At 44.6% G+C, this 19,199-nt stretch overlaps 1 protein-coding gene across 2 annotated transcripts in view; it reads right to left on the bottom strand.

The window, feature by feature from the left end:
• The window catches only part of slc39a14 (solute carrier family 39 member 14), a 57,775-nt gene that overhangs the window by 32,692 nt on the left and 5,884 nt on the right, over positions 1 to 19,199 (bottom strand). For both annotated transcript variants that reach the window (XM_015960275.3, XM_054731058.2), the window contains exons 2-3: positions 10,978 to 11,263; positions 7,797 to 7,974 (exon numbers count right to left, since the gene is read on the bottom strand). In XM_015960275.3, coding sequence (XP_015815761.1) covers positions 7,797 to 7,974; positions 10,978 to 11,235 — 436 coding nt within the window. In that variant the 5' untranslated portion in view covers positions 11,236 to 11,263. The remainder of the gene's footprint in view (positions 1 to 7,796; positions 7,975 to 10,977; positions 11,264 to 19,199) is intronic.

Below are 19,199 nucleotides of genomic sequence, written 5' to 3' on the forward strand. Positions count from 1 at the left end.
GGCTACCAGCAATTTCACACTGACAACAAGACTGTAATGATAAGTTGTAAGTGCTCACCACATTTCGTCTTAATTGGACGATGGAAGGTGGGTCAAAAAATCCCTACATGCAAGAGCTAAAGGCCCGAAATGGAGCCTGAACTAGATTTGACCCCCTTTTTGGCTGCTGTTCGGCTTACGTTTGTCCGAGGCGCACACAACTTTTTTTGGTGCATCCCGGTTCTGGCCCAAACCATACACGTCAAAGTCATGCTGGTCGGAACCCTTTGAGGGTCCGTTTGGGCCTTGTGGGCAGTTTTCCCGCCTTTCTTGCCATGTGGTCTCAAATGTGGCATTTTTTCAGCCGATTTTCACCAAACAAACACTGATTCCGCATGCAGGCACCACCCCGAGCAAGCCCTGGCAATTTTTTAGCCGTAGCTCATCGTTTAAGTGCTCTTTTGGCCTTGTGGGCACTCGACCGGCAGGTGACTGGGGTCATTCTCTTTAATTGTGATTACTCCTCAACGGAACGGCCAATTGGCCCGATTTTCAGAAGGTATTTCCTCATGGGGCAGCACAATCAGAATTCAGTGTCAAATTCCCAGAAACCCCCCAGAAAAAAATCCTATGTCTGATTTCAGCCACAAAATAGGTTCTTGGACACATAGCTCCAAAAAAGACATGATGATTCAGTTGGTCCAAAGTAGAAAAAATTTCTGCTTGTGCCAGTGACCCCATCTTTTAGTATGTTGATCTGGGGCCTGGGACGAGTCCACCTGAGGTGGTGCATGCCAAAGTCTTTTGTGGTTTCCAAGATATAGCCCCCCAAAACCCACACTTTTCACTGTTAGGAGGTGGCATAATTTTGGTGCCATGCGTGCCATTGAGCTGCTTGAAAAGACTGAAACTTAGGTCAAATTGAAGGGTTAAGCATCCCTTTCCCCTGCCTGTTTGCTTTGTAACTAGGACAAAGGTGAACCTCATTAAGGTGTACCTTTAATATTCAGCCGCTGAAACTTAGCTTCTGATTAACCTTGAAATTTTTACGGTAGCTTCAGGTGACCCTCTGGTCCGACCCTCCCATTTTATAGGCTGCTAGGCCATACAGAAAGGTTAAAGGTCACAAAACATTTTAGGCCTTTTTCATTTTGGGCTCATTTAAAAGACAGAAACGTAGGCCAAAATTAATTTTTAGGCATTTTTCAGGTAATAGATCAGCCCCTGAACAAGATAAAAATCTGGAAATATTGGTAAGAGTCGCTACTGATAAGTTGTAAGTGCTCACCACGTTTCGTCTTAATTGGACGATGGAAGGTGGGTCGAAAAATCCCTACATGCGAGAGCTAAAGGCCCGAAATGGAGCCTGAACTAGATTTGACCCCTTTTTTGGCTGCTGTTCGGCTTACGTTTGTCCGAGGCGCACACAACTTTTTTTGGTGCATCCCGGTTCTGGCCCAAACCATACACGTCAAAGTCATGCTGGTCGGAACCCTTTGAGGGTCCGTTTGGACCGTGTGGGCAGTTTTCCCGCCTTTCTTGCCATGTGGTCTCAAATGTGGCATTTTTTCAGCCGATTTTCACCAAACAACCTCAGATTCCGCATGCAGGCACCACCCCGAGCAAGCCCTGGCAATTTCGTAGCTGTAGCTTGTCGTTTGAGTGCTCTTTTGGCCTTGTGGGCACTCGACCGGCAGGTGACTGGGGTCATTCTCTTTTATTGCGATTACTCCTCAACGGAACGGCCAATTGGCCCCGTTTTCAGAGGGTATGTCCCCATGGGGCAGCACAATCAGAATTCAGTGTCAAATTCCCAGAAACCCCCCAGAAAAAAAAGTCCTATGTCTGATTTCAGCCACAAAATAGGGTCTTGGACACATAGCTCCAAAAAAGACCTGGTGATTCAGTTGGTCCAAAGTAGAAAAAAATTTCTGCTTGTGCCAGTGACCCCATCTTTTAGTATGTTGATCTGGGGCCTGGGACGAGTCCACCTGAGGTGGTTGCATGCCAAAGTCTTTTGTGGTTTCCAAGATATAGCCCCCCAAAATCTAGTAACAGCTTATCTTGGGCTGCATGGTGGCGCGGTGGTTAGCACTGTTGCCTCGCAGCACGAAGGTTGCAGGTTCGAAACTCGGCTCGGCTGCGGCCTTTCTGCGTGGAGTTGCGTGTTCTCCCCATGCATGCGTGGGTTTCCTCCGGGTACTCCGGTTTCCCCCACAGATCACAACATGCCCTATAGGTTATAAATTGTAAGTCGCTTTGGGTAAAAGCGTCTCCCAAATAAATAAACATAAACATAAAAGACAGAAACGTAGGCCAAAATTAATTTTTTGGCATTTTTCAGGTAATAGATCGACCCCTGAATAAGACAAAAATCTGGAAATATTGGTGAGAGTCGCTACTGATAAGTTGTAAGTGCTCACCACATTTCATCTTAATTGTACGATGGAAGGTAGGTCAAAAAATCCCTACATGCTAGAGCTAAAGGCCCGAAATGGAGCCTTAACTAGATTTGACCCCCTTTTTGGCTGCTGTTCGGCTTACGTTTATCTGAGGCGCACAAAACTTTTTTTAGTGCATCCTGGTTCTGGCCCAAACCAAACACGTCAAATCTGTGCCTGTTGGAATGTGCGAAGGGTCCGTTTGGGCAATGTGGGCAGTTTTCCTGCATTTTTTGCCATGTGGTCTCAAATAGGCCATTTGTGCCTGTTCTAGTGTCAGTTTTAAGGATTTTTATTCATAGATAAGCTGTTACTAGATTATGAATAATAGAAATGCCAATAAAAACTCCAAATTATACAAACAAGTGAAACTGGAAAACTTAGAATACGATGCAATAATGCATTTATTTCTGTAATTAAAGTTAAAGTTCAATAGTCATCATCACACAATGATGAAATTCATCTCTGTATTTGACCCATCCCCAGGAAGTGGAGCGTTGGCTGCGCCCAGGAGTTATTCGGTAGTTTAGATAGAAAGACCATTTAAGTCTCTGGAATGCTTTAGAAGTGTTTTTGTATTTTCAGTTATTAATTTTAGTTGATTGGGGTCAGACAAAACTAAATATAAATTAAAACGACACATTATTTTAAAAGAAACTCATTTCATATTGAACGGGAAACAAAATTAATTTTATTCCTAATCTTGCCCACTCTTGATGATTATTTTTCCTGCTTTGTCCCAATAACGTGACTATAAATAACTTGACTCCCATTTCACGGGAATCCTGCAGGCCTCATGTGATCCACTGGGATCCCAAAAATGTGTCAGCCTCTACTCCACAACTTTAAAAGTAACAATAAAACAACAAAAAAAACTATTAAAAGGCTTTGAAAAATATTCACATTGAAAAAGTAGCAAAAACAATAATTAAGTTGTAATTGTATTCATTATTTTCAATCATTTATATAATCAAAAATCATCTATTTAATTTTTGTTTTCAAGAACTACATGTTATATTTAAAATAAACTGAAGAACTTAGTTGTGCATATTTTCCTAATCAACTTCCTGCTTATATTCCAACACGAAAGGAACAGCCACCAAGAAAATCCAACCATTAGTTAATTAGAAAATTACCATCATAGACAAATAAAAAAAATACTGCCAAATACATATTTTAGCTGCAGTACTGAGAGCGTCCACTAGAGTGACTCAAGAGCAGTCCACACAGCCAATCAGAAAATTCCCTCCACCAACCAATCAAAAAAATCAACTGTGAAAGAAATGTTTTAGCTGCAGTACTGGAGTGTGTCCACCAGGGACACTCAAGAGCAGAGCAGTTCACACACTTTTCAGGGATTAACATCTCTATGGGGTCATATTGTGAAAATTAGTCAGAACACTTATAAGGACAAAGGAAGCTTCCTCTAGGGTTTTGGTTGTGTGGACCGGGTAAATGTCCACACAATGGTGAATGTCCACACAATGTTGGTCTCCCGTCAGGGGTTGGTCCACACAAACCCATAAAAACAAGAACACACACACACACACACACACACACACACACACACACACACACACACAAAACCCCAGAAGAAGCAGAGGAAATAAAAACAGCACATTTGAATCGAGCCGCTTTTCATTAAAAAATGCAGAAACCTTCACCGACTCAGCACCATTGACCTGGTCTCATTCCACTTCTTTTGGTCTAAACCTGTTTAACGTTCTCTTTGAACTGGAGCTTTTCTTTCTGCAGAATCAACCTGGATCTCCCCACACCTGAGCTACAAAAATGGAATGCGGCCCTTGCTTAAACGCCTGTGCTGCTATTTATTTCACTATTGTCTAAAGAGAAACTAACATATTTTTATTTCTTATGGTGAAAGAGAACCTGTTGGGATTCAAAAAAATCAAGTTAAAAAGCTCACAGGTGATTTAGGGCTGAAAAGCATTAAATCGAGTTTAAACTGAAGTTGAAATCCCCTCCATTTCCCTCGAAGGCTGCTGCACCTGTAAAGTTTAGGAAATGATATTTAAACGGGACAAGGTGAGGCTTCTCTTGACTGATAACACAGGCCTGATGCTTTTGCTGCCCTAGATGCTCCTCCGTCTGGTCGCTCAGCTCGTCGGCGTTAAGCTGTGAAATTAAATTTACCAGACAGTTCAGACAGAGACGGGTTCATCTGCACAGAGACAGAAAAACCCTCCTAAAGAAAGTCTTGCTAGTTAAGGGGACATTATGGAAGTTTAACAGCCAAAACATGTATAGAAATAATAAATGTCTTCTTCATACATTCTCCTGCAATGTCCTGGTCATGTAGAATGAGCCCTGGCATTTTTACTGTGATTGCCTGCTTTTCTGTAAAATCACAGAAAAAGAGAGATGCTCGGGTCGAGCAGGCTGCTTCATGCGCGTTCACGCTCAGGCATCGCCCGTAGCATTTGCTATCCGTAGCTTTAGCAGCAGAGAGAGAGGCAGTGCCACTTTGTCGCTGTTCCTAACGCCTAGTGACAAAGCTAGCTACATTTCTGAGGACCCTTAGCTACTTTCTGTAGAACTTTCTTCTAGATATTTCCTGCTAATTAGCAACAAAATAGCCATTTTCACTCCGAACCGTTCTTTGAACGTTGTTTCAGGTGTCAGACGTCAGACTCCCGTGCAGAAGACCTGGGTTCGATTCCGGATGTGAACATAGTTTAGAGTTTCTTTTTTACATTAATGGTATACTTTTTTACAGTAAGATGCCCATTTTTTTCTTTGAGACTCGCCGAACGGCATTGAATTCACAGATAAAAAAGATGTGGGTTCAACTTTCATTTTGAAACAATTTTTCAAGCAAGAAAAGGGAATGATCTGAGCATGCAGGAGGACTGACCCATCTTAAGCTTGGTTTATGCTTGACGCATTCACTTTCCCCTTGGTGATGCGGCTCGCAGCTGGAACGCGCTTCACAACGCGCAGCGTTTATGGTTCATGCGGCTTGTCTCTGCGGTGAGCCAATATTCTCCCAAACTGTAGGGGGCAGCATGGAGCTCTACGGCATGCATCCAACACTACACCATAGTAGAAGTAGAAATTACTGTTTACAACATGGCATTCCAGCATTTTTTAACAGCGTCCTCGTCTTTTCCGACAGTGCGAGCTATTTCTCTCCAAGAATTATTAACAACATGTTGATCACGGCGATCTTTGAGAGCTGAATCATACAAATGTATGTATTTACGAACCTCTGCCATACTAGTTCTTGCCGGTCCGCCATGTTTTTCCGCGTCCGACTGTCCGCGTGGTTAGAAAATTTCCTAGGTGCGCGCTGCGGAAATTTTGGGCCGTGCGGAGGTGCGGTAGAGGGGCGTGGTTGTTAAAATGACGCAACTTTTCCGCGCGGAGCCGTGCGGACCTCGCGGACGCGTCAAGCATAAACCAACCTTTAAACCTTTGTTGGCTGTGCTGAAGAGAAAGGTACAGAACCAAATTATTTAATTAAATAGCTGCGTGGTCTCCTGTCCTCTGTCCTCCGGGCCACACACACACACACACACACACGGGACTGTCTCAGCTGTTATTTTCGTTAAGGAGTGTGCACGTACAGCATGCGCGACTCGTGCACGAGCCTACTATTGAAGCTGCCATTACGCTTTTGGCCTGAGGGGGCAATCACGAGCATAAAAATTCAAAACTCTGTAAAGTCCCTTTAAAACGGAACAGTAAGAAGTGCAGCCGACTAGAATAAAGACGAATAAACTCCAGTAAAGTAACGTTTAGGGAGAAAACATCAACCGTCCTCTCTAGACTCGGCTGATCGCAGGTCAGGATGAGTTAAAGGCTCCTGCAGCTCCTTACAGGGAGGAGTGGGAGGTGAGTCGAGGGCACGAGAGGCTGAAAGGCCAGAGCACCACTCTGGGATACCTCCCTCCTATTGGTCCATTTTTGAGTGACAACGTTTTTATCTACAACAACAAATAAACCTCCAATTCTGTCATTGTTTGTTTTTATAGCAGCTTATTTAAATAAGTTAAAGGTGGTGACCCATCGTCCAGCAGCCCCTCCTGTTTGACCAGGGCGGGGCTTAAAGGACATCCTGGTCAGCTGCTCTGGATGGAGTTACAACAAACCAGCTTCCTGGATCGGATCTCTGCTGCACATGAACTCAGAGCTTCGATCTCTTTGTCTCTACAACAGGAGTCCGACGTGTTGGAGAACTCGTTTAAAACGTTTAAAATAGTGATGCGATTGTTAGAGAACCAGAAACTGCAGGAAGCGTCTGCAGCAAGGCTGCAATAAACTTTACTGAATCAGTCAGTGAGATCCTCATCGTCCAGCTCCAAGGAACCCAAAACTGACCTGAAACCCATCTCATCTGCAGACTCAACACTCAGAAATGATTTTTCCTCCAGTCTGTGAACACACCACAGCTAAAGGGGCTAGTAAAAAAAAACCTGAGCTACTTGGGAGGAGTTTAAACTCTAAAAAACAAAAGTAGTAAAAAGCTTAAACTATTTTCTTATCAGGTTTCTGATTCATAATTTCATAAATTCATAGTATCCGTTTGCATCCCTAACCCAAAGTCTAAATCAAGCACTTTGAAGATGGTGGAGACGACTAGCCCCTACTGCACACTGGAAGCATCAGCGGTGTGGAACGTCACTGCACTATGTGGGTGGGTGGGGTTTCAAACTGCAGATTTCAGGCGCGTCCCAGAAGCGGCACGCTGCACCGCAAAAGGTGGGATCGGGTTCCCACAGTCAACACAGGGCCAGACAGGAAATCACACATGGCTTCAGTGTAAATCCCCAGTAACTTTCAAAATAAAAGTCTATTGCAGCGCTGCAGCTTCTAATCTATGTAGATTACATCAATACGAGTGACCTAATGGGCTTATTTACTCCTGCATCGTTCCAGAAGTGCAGCGGTGTGTTTTCATGGCTTTAATCCTGGCAGTGGAGAGGAACACCACCATAAGACATCAGACCCGATGTCCTTCTTTTTGGTTTAATGGCGGACAGCATAACCTCGAGGGATTGCGTGATCTTGCGAGTCGAGCGAGGAGCCGCTCTGCAGCTGAGACTCTCCCGCTGTGCACTGAAGTGCAGCGATTGTCGCGAGTAAACATTTCTGCTGCCGTTCCGCGCTGCTGAATTTTCCAGTGTGCAGTAGGGATAACGCATTCATGAGCAGGAGGTATTTGCTCAAGAGGATCGTTTCCTATTGTGTGCCATAACAGTGAATGATTCTGTGCAAAAACTCATTTCAGTTTCAGTTTTAAGGACTTTCACAACCCCTGAAAGTAAAATTAAAGCATTTTTAAGTAATTCAAGCACTTTTAAGAACCCACGTTTACAAATAAGAAGTTTTAAACAGAGTGGCAAGCCTCTTCACCTTCAGCATACGTGGGCCTGGGGGAGGGGTCAGGGCTTGGCTCCTCCTCCTTTTTGCTCTTGCAGCTTCTGGCATCGAGCTGCTGCAGCAGGGTGGGGCACAACCTCTGCAGCCCCTGCTCGTCCAGCCGTGACTGCTCACTGATGCTGTAGATAGCCAGAGTGTCTGCAGGCAAGCACTGGAGACCAGAACACAACCATTAGTCCCACTGGGAAAAGGACTCGGACGGGGGAGCTCTTTATGTGCTTAATAGCTGTTAGCCATTCTCTGTGTCAGTTACAAATATAAAAGCTAGCAGTTAGCTTTTTCAGTTCACCAATCCTCAATGAAAAATACAAAAAGAAGAAATGTTGTTGGCATCATCACCAAGCCTGGAAGTAAGAAAGCAACGTCTGGAGGCAAAGCAAAGAGCTAAAACCAGAGTGAATGTTGGCTACACTAGTTGGAGGGAGCTAAAGGAGGCTACAAAATCACAGACTGATGGTGACCTGGCTTTGTTGCTGCTGATATTGTAAGTAATAATATTTGTTGTCCAACAGTGTGGATCTATTTACTTTGTGGCATATTGAGTATCAAAGTTAGCTCATGCTAGTGTTAGCTTGTTGTTAGCGCTAGCAAAAGCAGGTTGCTGCAAGGCTGTTTATCGTCGTCGTCGTCTTCCTCCGCTTATCCGGGTCCGGGTCGCGGGGGCAGCATCCCAACTAGGGAGCTCCAGACCGTCCTCTCCCCGGCCACCTCCACCAGCTCCTCCGGCAGGACCCCAAGGCGTTCCTGGACCAGATTGGAGATGTAACCTCTCCAACGTGTCCTGGGTCGACCCGGGGGCCTCCTGCCGGCAGGACATGCCCGAAACACCTCCCCAGGGAGGCGTCCAGGAGGCATCCTGACCAGATGCCCAAACCACCTCAACTGGCTCCTTTCGATCTGGAGGAGCAGCGGTTCTACTCCGAGTCCCTCCCGAATGTCTGAGCTCCTCACCCTATCTCTAAGGCTGAGCCCGGCCACCCTACGGAGGAAACTCATTTCGGCCGCTTGTATCCGCGATCTCGTTCTTTCGGTCATTACCCAAAGCTCATGACCATAGGTGAGGATTGGGACGTAGATCGACCGGTAAATCGAGAGCCTGGCTTTCTGGCTCAGCTCCCTCTTCACCACGACAGATCGGCTCAGCGTCCGCATCACTGCAGACACCGAACCAATCCGCCTGTCGATCTCCCGATCCCTCCTACCCTCACTCGTGAACAAGACCCCGAGATACTTAAACTCCTCCACTTGAGGTAGGACCTCTCCCCCGACCCGGAGTTGGCAAGCCACCCTTTTCCGGTCGAGAACCATGGTCTCAGATTTGGAGGTGCTGATCCTCATCCCAGCCGCTTCACACTCGGCCACGAACCAACCCAGCAAGAGCTGAAGGTCAGAGCTGGATGAAGCTAGGAGGACCACATCATCCGCAAAAAGCAGAGACGAGATTCTCCTGCCACCAAACTCGACACACTCCACACCACGGCTGCACCTAGAAACTCTGTCCATAAAGGTAATGAACAGAGCCGGTGGCAAAGGGCAGCCCTGGCGGAGTCCAACCCTCACCGGGAACAGGTCCAACTTACTACCAGCTATGCGGACCAAACTCACGCTCCTCTGGTAAAGGGACTGAATGGCCCTTAACAAAAGGCCACCCACCCCATACTTCTGGAGCGTCCCCCACAGGGTGCCCCTGGGGACACGGTCGTAAGCCTTCTCCAAATCCACAAAACACATGTGGATTGGTTGGGCAAACTCCCATGCCCCCTTCATCACCCTTGCAAGGGTATAGAGCTGGTCCACTGTTCCACGGCCAGGACGAAAACCACATTGCTCCTCCTCTATCTGAGATTCAACTATCGATCAGACCCTCCTCTCCAGTACCTTGGAGTAGACCTTTCCAGGGAGGCTGAGGAATGTGATCCCCCTATAGTTGGAACACACCCTCAGGTCACCCTTCTTAAAGATGGGGACCACCACCCCGGTCTGCCACTCCCTAGGAACTGCCCCCGATGACCACGCAATGTTGCAGAGGCGTGTCAACCACGACAGCCCTACAACATCCATAGCCTTGAGATACCCAGCACGAATCTCATCTGCACCCGGGGCTGTTTATGACAGCTGTAATTCCACCTTCAACCAGTAGGGCGGAGGAGCAAGAAACTGCTCATCAGTCCGTCTCTATTTTCTGTTTCTGTGAGCAGAAAAGTGAAAAGAACTGACGAACCGAAGGCTTTCAAGTTACCCTTCCAGAGAAAGTGTTCACACTTCGGTTCAGGCTGAGTTAGGGAGAAAAATGGGAAATGACGTTTCCATGGTGGCACAGAAAGGAATTCACCTGAACTCGTTTTAAAGGATTCACAACTAAACTAAAACCGGATTGATTTTCACAGGTGATGAACGGTTCTGTTCTGTAGGGCGTTTGTTGGACGGGTCCGACAGGAGTTTTCACTGCAGACTGGTAAACGGGCATGCTGCACGCTGTGACTCACGACGGCTGTGACTCAGCCATTTGTGCAAAAACCGATCCAGCTCGTTAGTCTTCTTCGGTTTCAGAGCAACACATCGATGTCGCACCAAGCATCTGTTTGAACTCGACGTTGAACTTGAACGACCGGTGCAGCCTCATTTCTAACAACTCAGAATCAATCTGTTCCAGAGCAGATCAGCAGTTCTGACTGTAAGCTTGAGAACTATGTGAAGTATTTCAGAACAGCAGAGGACGAGTTCCTCCACTGCTTCAGCGTCTCCTACTGTAAGAGAAAGACTCTGTGGGCGAGACACAACACGGCCAGATGTTGGACTTTTATAGGACTAATCTGCTCAGAGATCAGCAACAAAAGAATAAATGCTTTAGTGTTCACCTTCAGAGGAACAAATAACTGTTTATTTTCTATCTGACATTTAGAAAAGAACCCGCGGTTCCTAAAGTAGGGGTCAGGACCCGTTATGTGCCATGAAACACTAAGTTTGGTCTTCAGATGATCTCCAGGAACTCAAAAATGACTCCTAGCTGGAAACCTGAAGAATAATCACATTTAGAGGTAATATTAGTTTAACCAAGGTTTCCTGATGCCTAGCGTTGTTTTATCTTTGCCGTAATAACTTTGTGGGTCTGAAGATGAAACGATGCTCTAACCACAAAACGGGCGGTCCGTACCTTTGACCTGTTGGTTTTAGGAGGCGTGGCGGTCGTCGTCTGACCCACGTGGCTGACATCTTGGAAGTTTTCACTCTGATCCTGGCTGAGAGCCGCTAGAAGGGAGCGCAGCTGAGGCACTGTGATGGTGCTGTTGTTCCCATAACGGGTCAGCAGGTCCTGGAGCACCTGGGCAGGTGACTGGCTTCCTTCCTGACCGGCTACTCGGCCAACCGGACAGAGAAACAGAATTCCGACCAGGAGGACGGTGATGGGCATGACGTCGTCAGAGGAGGACAGATGTTTTCTGGAAAAGCGTTATAAAAAAATTCAAATGCAACTTTATTTAATCAACATTTTTACAGCATCAGTTTTACTTTACTGGGACCACCTGTGTCCCCACGTAAAGACTCCTGCACGTTGATGCTTAACTCCATTTAAATTGGATTATATTAATGTATTCATTTTTATGGTTTTAAATTAAATAAATAAAATAAATTGTGTTTTCTTGTTTGAGATCTAATACGTGTAGAAGGGGAAACAGCTCAGGTCTCAGGATGAGAAACAAAAATCAGATCAATAAATAAACATCCATCGTGATTGCAGGAGCTTAGTCGAATCTTTTCTTCTTCCGTTTGTTTCGTCTCAACTCAGAGCTCATCGGTTTGTTTTTAAGTAAAAACTTTAAAATATTTATTTATATAAAAAATCATAACCATGATATTTTGGACTAAACTGAAACTATGATTCACCAGATCGGCTATCGAGTTCACATTTTTCGGACCGCAACATCGATTTCAGTCAGTAGGGGGCAGAGATGAGCCGTTTACAGAAAGGGGCAGCAGCAGCTCAGGAGGCAGAGCGGGTTGTCCCGCCTTGACCCGCCTTTTCTGCCGGTGGTGCTCGGGGGGTCAGTGCACCCCAGGGCAGCTGCTACATCGTAGCTCATCACCACCGGCTCGTGAACGGGTGGATGACTGTTGCGAAGTGCCTTGGGGGGTTTGTAGGACCCTAAGAAGGTGCTGTACAAACACAGGCCAGTTACCAAATGTATCAAATACGTCTCTCCCCAACATTCAGACTCAAGGCTGATTCATACTGACAATTAGGGATGGGTACCGAATTCGGTACTTTTTAAGGTACCGACCGAATTCCATAGTACCGACCGAGCACCGATTCACGTCATTTCAAACGGTGCCTCGTTTCGGTACCCGTCCATCATAACGAGAACTTGCCAAGACAGCTGCGCATGCGCAAGAGCGTTTTGTCGTCGCTTGCTGTGAACCAGTTGTAAACAGAGCAGCATGGTAGAAAGAACGCACGCTAAAGCTTGGGTCCACTTCACTAAATGTGATGGGTAACTGGGTGATGATGAAACCAGCGACAACGATCTAAGTGAGACATCCTCATCTTAATCTGCTCCGGTAGGTAAATATAATTAGCTTGATATGTTAGCTTCCGTTTCGCTAATGGTGCGTTCGCTTTCTCCTCGGAACTCCGAATATCCGACTAGAACAACATGAACGCGCTCTAAAGTTTGGCTTCACTTTACTAAATGTGACGGGTGAAGACGAAACCAGTGACAACGATCTAAGTGTGAGGCATCGTTTTAATCTGCTCCAGCAGCTAAATAAACTGTTTAAGATAACGTTAGCTTGATATGTTAGCTTCCATTGCCACCATTGTTATCAGCTAATGGTGCGTTCGCTTTCTCCTCGGAAATTCTAACTTCCCAGTAGGAAAAATCAAATGAAAAAAGATGGCAAAAGGAATGAAGATACGCAGTAAATTTAGTTCACAGTAAAGATGTTTGCTTCAGTTTAATTATCAGCTTATAAAACTACAAGGACGATGTTAAAATACAAACAGTTGTATGTTATTTATCAAATATTGTTATATATTGAGAAAAATATATATTTAATTATAAAAGAGAATTAAAATAATAAACACTCAAAAGTATCGAAAATTGGTACCGTTAAGTACCGGTATCGATTCCTAGGTACCGGGAATTAGTACCGGATCGATTCAAATGTCAAAGGTACCCATCCATACTGACACTGCTCCAGCATGTCGGATCTGTTGGATCGCCATGATGCTACGTCGTACGGGCGATCAAACTGTGTTGGATCTTGTTGGAACGTCAGTTGGAGTCGAGCTCTATTTTCTAAACATCCTACAACGGCGCTGTATGCTGGACGTCTGTTACTGGTCAGCCAAACACCCCAATGTCATTTCCGGCACGACGTAGCTTCCCTTAAAAAATGTAAACAGCGCGAGTGTTGGCACAGTCCTGAAGACATGGAGAAGATGGAGCAGAGTTGTTGGTCTTCTAGCTCAAGCAGCTCCTGCTCAATAAGAATTCGCTCTGTGTCTGTGTCGTCCATCTTTTCGCGTCGCAAATAGTAAACAGTAGTAGGGCAGACACGTCACTACAAGAGTATGCACACCTGCATAGGAGCGCGCCCTCTGCTGTCCTGGTGGAGAATTTCTTCAAAACGCAGACCAATAAGTTAGGAATGCGCCCCCTGTTGTCCTGGTGGAGAATTTCTTCAAAACGCAGACCAATAAGTTAGGAATGCGCCCCCTGCTGTCCTGTTGGAGAATTTCTTCAAAATGCAGACTAATAAGTTAGGAATGCGCCCCCTGCTGTCCTGGTGGAGAATTTCTTCAAAACGCAGACCAATAAGTTAGGAATGCGCCCCCTGCTGTCCTGGTGGAGAATCTCTTCAAAACGCAGACCAATACGTTAGGAATGCGCCCCCTGCTGTCCTGGTGGAGAATCTCTTCAAAACGCAGACCAATAAGTTAGGAATGCGCCCCCTGCTGTCCTGGTGGAGAATCTCTTCAAAACGCAGACCAATACGTTAGGAATGCGCCCCCTGCTGTCCTGGTGGAGAATTTATTTGCAACAGGTCGGGCCAGTATGAATACAGAGATTCGACCCTAACCCTTTAATATAATACTGTTAATTCTGATTAGTCCTGCTGAACACTTCAAAGGCACCGGGGTCGTGTGTGGAGAGGAGCTTTTATTTCTTCTAAAGGAGAGCCTGGTGTGAATATCAACATGGAAAATAACTATTTGTTGTTCTCCTGATTCGGACGTGTTTATTTGCATATAGAAGAGAGATCTGGCCCCAACTGATCCCTCAGGATACGTGTTGTGGTGCATTTTAATGCTAAAAGCTAACATTCCTACAGGTTTCTGTCGGGTGGTGAGAACACGCGCCGGGGCGAATGATCAAAGCCAGCCTGAGGCGCTTCTCTAAGCGACAAACTCACAACCTTCCACTGAGAATGTCGTTTTAATAATGACGTTAAATTAAAATGCAACTCTGAAGTTTTTATCAGCTGCAGCTCTGACTGGGGTTGAAACGCCAACACTTAAGTCACCACCCTCATGATTACACAGAATCAGTGCAGCCATGTCAGACACGGATTCGGGTCTTTAGCGCACAGCTCCGACTCGTATCAGAGTAAACCAGGAGGGGGGCTGAACAAACACACCCATTCATCTCTAAGCTGTAACGAAAACTCACCTTTTCCTTCTGACCCCTGATGGCAGCGGGGGAGCGTAAAAAGCTGGGTCTAGTGTGGCTGCCCCGAGGCTCTGAGCATGCTGAGGGAAGGCCAGTTACCTGGAAGGTGAGCTGGACTGTGGGAAGAGCGAGAGAAAAGCCCGAGGAGAGTTCCTCTGGAGAGCAGCAGACGGAGGATGAGGAGAGAGAACGGATTATCGGTGGGAGGGACGACTACACTAAACGAAAAGGAGACGTGAAAAAGCTGAACGTCTCGTGTTTCCCTTTTCACTTCTATTCCAGCTGGACCTTCAGACCACAAACGCCTGGATTTCTCACACGTTCCTTGCTGGTTCGTTCCATTTGTTAACGGTTGCAGGTCACTCGACTGTGTGAACAGTAACCAGATAGAAATACGGTCACTGAAAACATCCAGACCAGCTGCTGCAGAGAAAGCAGCTTGATGAAAACTATCAGGTGTGACTGAGCTAAAAAAACAAGTCTGTGAGCTACACGTTCTGGCTGGGATGCCTTTGAGCAACGCAGCAGTGCTGCTTGGTTGCACTGGCGACATCAGAAAATCCTGATGCATCCAGCAGAACCGGACCAGGCTCAGATTCCACACTTCTCTTTATATTGTAGCAACTTTGTGTCCTGATCTGAAACGTTTGAGTGGGACAAGTACGTGCTGCTTAGAGGTGCACAACTTCTGAACTTTGACCTTTTTACAGCTAACCAACTGGAAAATGAATCACATTTATGAAGAAATATTAAATAACACAAAAACACCCTAAAACATTACAACATGAGAGCGTACAGTCAGTAAAGACGGCGCTCCCAAATCACAATGTAACACTAGAAACACTAGTGTGTGTGTGTGTGTGTGTGTGTGTGTGTGTGCGTGCGTGCGTGCGTGTCGTGGTGGATGGCTGCTTATACTGAGCCAGGATCCTCTGGAGGTTTCTTCCAGTTAAAAGGGAGTTTTCCTCTCCACTGTCACTCCAAATCAACATTTTCTTGCTGATAAACTATATAAATGAGTGTCTGATTGTGCTGTAGACAAATGTAATCCATAATTCGGCGCTTTAGTGCATCTTAGTTAAAATTTTAATTTTCTGCCTAAAACTGTCAGCGATGCACCGTCGTCAGGTAAAAACTCAGCACTGCATTTGAATTTAAATCTGCCGTCGCTATTGGCTAAGAGGTACACTATGATGTTAGACGGTACATTATGATGTCACAATGTTTTGAATGTGTGTATTTGTTAGCAGCTCCGCCCTCTCGGTCTGCTAGGCAACAGCATTTGTTGCATTTTTCAAACTGGAAGTGGGAGTAGAGTAAGAATCTGGTAGGGGGTGACTTGCTCTTTAAAGCTGCTTTAGCGAATCTACAAAACAAGCTAGATTTTGAATGTAAACATGGTCATGGAACACTCACCCCTCCCCTCAGGTATCTTCCCTGAGATGCTTCTGCCAAACCAGAAAGCCACAGTACCAGAGGAAACGAGAGAGCGCTCAACACCAGTCGCCGTTTTCTAGGTCCAAACATCTGTTGTTGTCCGTGACTTCAGATGGTAATTTTCTATTTGGGACTCTGGTAGTTTGCATGGCTGCATGGTGACGCAGTGGTTAGCACTGTTGCCTCGCAGCATAAAGGTTGCAGGTTCGAATCGGCTGCAGCCTTTCTGCGTGGAGTTGCGTGTTCTCCCCATGCATGCGTGGGTTTCCTCCAGGTACTCCGGTTTCCCCCCCAGATCACAACATGCCCTATAAGTTATAAATTAAGATGCTTTGGATAAAAGCGTCTGCCAAATAAATAAACATAAATAAACATAAACATAGTTTGTCCTAAAGCTGAAGCGGTAGCAGCCGGCTGTTTCTCCTCCTCTGATGTTATTGAGCGGAGAACCTCTCACACATGTCGTGCGGCGGTTCTGTGAGACCGACAACCGGATGATCCAGTGATTGGTTTTAGTCTGAAACGTGTTGGTGGAGATTTTTAAACATGCAAGAGAGCCACGCTATTCATTTCCACATCATGTTTGTCGCTATATCATGTTAGAACGTTAAGAGGCATGAAAAAATGTTTTAAGATGATTTGTTTTCCAAAATTGCTATTGCAGCGTTAAGTTTGCCTTTTCTTTTGCATTTCATCTCAGACAACTTAGCTAAATGTACATAAAACAGGCCTTTGAAGGTCTTTGTTACATTCATATTTTTGCAAAAATTAAAAAAATAAAACAAGAAAATCCATTTTTAGTCAGGCAACAATTATTTATAACTTCCTTTTCCCTTAAAGGTAAATGTTGTTGCCCTAGAAAAGTTTCTGTTGAAACCTTGAAAACACAGTTTGTTTTTATTTTGAGTTTCACAGCAGAAAAGCGCGTGAATAAGAAAAAGCAGCAAACTCTGCCAGGAAAGCTGCTTCTGTGCCAGAGATAATAACGTGGTTCAGACGCTAATTATACCCAGACTTCTCTCTGTTGTTGTTCTGAAGCTCTGGTCTTATTCGAAGACAGACGCCCAACTAAAACAATTCAAGAGCAGCTTTTCAAATGCCATTCATGTCATCACGACCCGTTTCCCTCCGTCTGCTTTAGTGGAGCACAGGTCCGACCCAAGGTCTGCTCCTGCTGCAGAGATAAAGTCTGACACAGCAGACTCAGTCAGCGCAGACCTGCAGGACGATGAGAAATGAGAGCAGGCAGGATGAAGCGAAGGAGGCAAAGCGGCGTGAGGACGAGCTCTGACTGTTCCATCAGCTGAGCTCACATGGAGCACAGATGAGTCTGGACCGCTCAACCGACCATTGCTGTGGTTTTACTTTCATCTCGCTTCACCGGTCAGAGAGCCGGATCAGTCCAGCGCTAAGCACTACTTCAGAGCCACCACGGTTACCGGACCTTTAGAAAAGAGACGTTCATCGTGTTTGATAAATATTTATGGAAGCGGCTCAGGCCCACTTGAAAGTAGGGATGCAACGATACCACTTTTTTCCAAACCGATACGATACCAATACTTGTATCTGAGTACTCGCCGATACTGATTACCGATACCAATACTTCTACCACACAAAAAATGCAATGATTTGGAATACAGATTTTATTTTCTTCTCTTCTTTCAAAAGAAAAAGACTGTGAGGTAGATAAAAAGTAAAATATATGAATAAAAATAATCCCAAAAATAAAATATTAGGTGAACAGAAATGACAAATTACAGTGAAGCCATTTTTAAGCAACTGTATTGGTATCGGTTCCTGGTATCAGTTAACTTTTACCGATACCGATACTAATATTGTATCGGTATCTGCACTGATACCGATACCAGTATCGGTATCAGTGCATCATAATGCATTGTGACATTGTGACATCATAATGCATCCCTACTTGAAAGTTTGACTCAGTCTGAAATATGAATTTTTACTGATTAAGTCACAAATCTTTAAACCAAGAATTCTGAATAAAGTCTAAATTCTGATGTTTTTCTGAGATTAAAGTAAGAATTTATTTTATTTTTACTGCTTTTGTAAATTTTTATGACAGGAGCTTTGTTGTCATTTAGGAAAAAACACTATTGTGTTTTTACTACTAAATTCTTAAAGAGCAAGTCACCCCCTGCCAGAGTATTACTCCACTCCAACTTCCTGTTTGAAAAATGCAACAAATGCTGTTGCCTGGCAGACCGAGAGGGCAGAGCAGCTAACAAATACACACACACACACACACACACACACAGGCTCACAACGACATTGTGACATCATAATGTACCAGTTAACATCATAGCATACCTCTTAGCCAATAGCGATGGCTGATTTTAATTAAAATACAGTGCAGAGTTTTTACCCGACAACGGTGCAACACTGACAGTTTTAGGCAGAATATTTAAATTTTAACTGAGATGCACTGAAGTGGAGGTGCTGAAAAAAATCGATTCAAGTCTGAATTGGGATTCTTATTTATAAAGATTCAGAATCGATTCACAAAGGTTCAGAATTGATTCCAAGAACTGAAATATTTGGCATGTTACAGGTTTGAGATGCACTTTCTTGATCTTTGTTAGGAGAGTCAGTACTCTGATTACTTTTGTGGTCCCATAAATTGAGATGATTTATGTTTGAATCTGCTGATAAGAGGGCACTTGAATGTCATTTTTTTCCATACTCAGAAATTTGAGATATTCTCATATTTATTTTCTAAGCTGATAAATGAGTACTCAGGATTACTCATGTAACACATGCTTGAAAAGTATTTGACCATATTACTTTCAAAGCTACTGTTGGGTAACTACAGATTTGTTATATTTTACAAGGTAAGCAAAAATAAATGTTGCCTTTTGGTCAAAAGATTGTTTTTGTTTATAGTTTTAGAATCACTTTAGTTTACAATGTAAATTTGCATTTTTGGAGCATGACCAGTTTAAAGTCAAATAAAAATGTCCCAGAGCTTTAACTGACTTGTACAACAAAGTAGTTCATCCTGGAGCTGACACTCTTTGTTATTCCTGATTGTGAATCGATTTAAATCGAGAATCGATTCTGAATCGAATCGGCACCCCGAGAATCGGAATCGAATCCAATCGTGAGTTGCTCCAAGATTCACATCCCTACACGCGTGTCATCAATTATTGATGACACGTGTCTACAGCACGATTAGACACTCGTTTATTTAGTTTAACAGCAAAAAGAAGTTGATTTGGGGGTGACTTGCTCTTTAAATTAAGAATGAAAA

Source organism: Nothobranchius furzeri, chromosome 10 (genome assembly GCF_043380555.1).
Source record: "Nothobranchius furzeri strain GRZ-AD chromosome 10, NfurGRZ-RIMD1, whole genome shotgun sequence".
In the NCBI taxonomy this organism is placed as follows: Eukaryota; Metazoa; Chordata; class Actinopteri; order Cyprinodontiformes; family Nothobranchiidae; genus Nothobranchius; species Nothobranchius furzeri.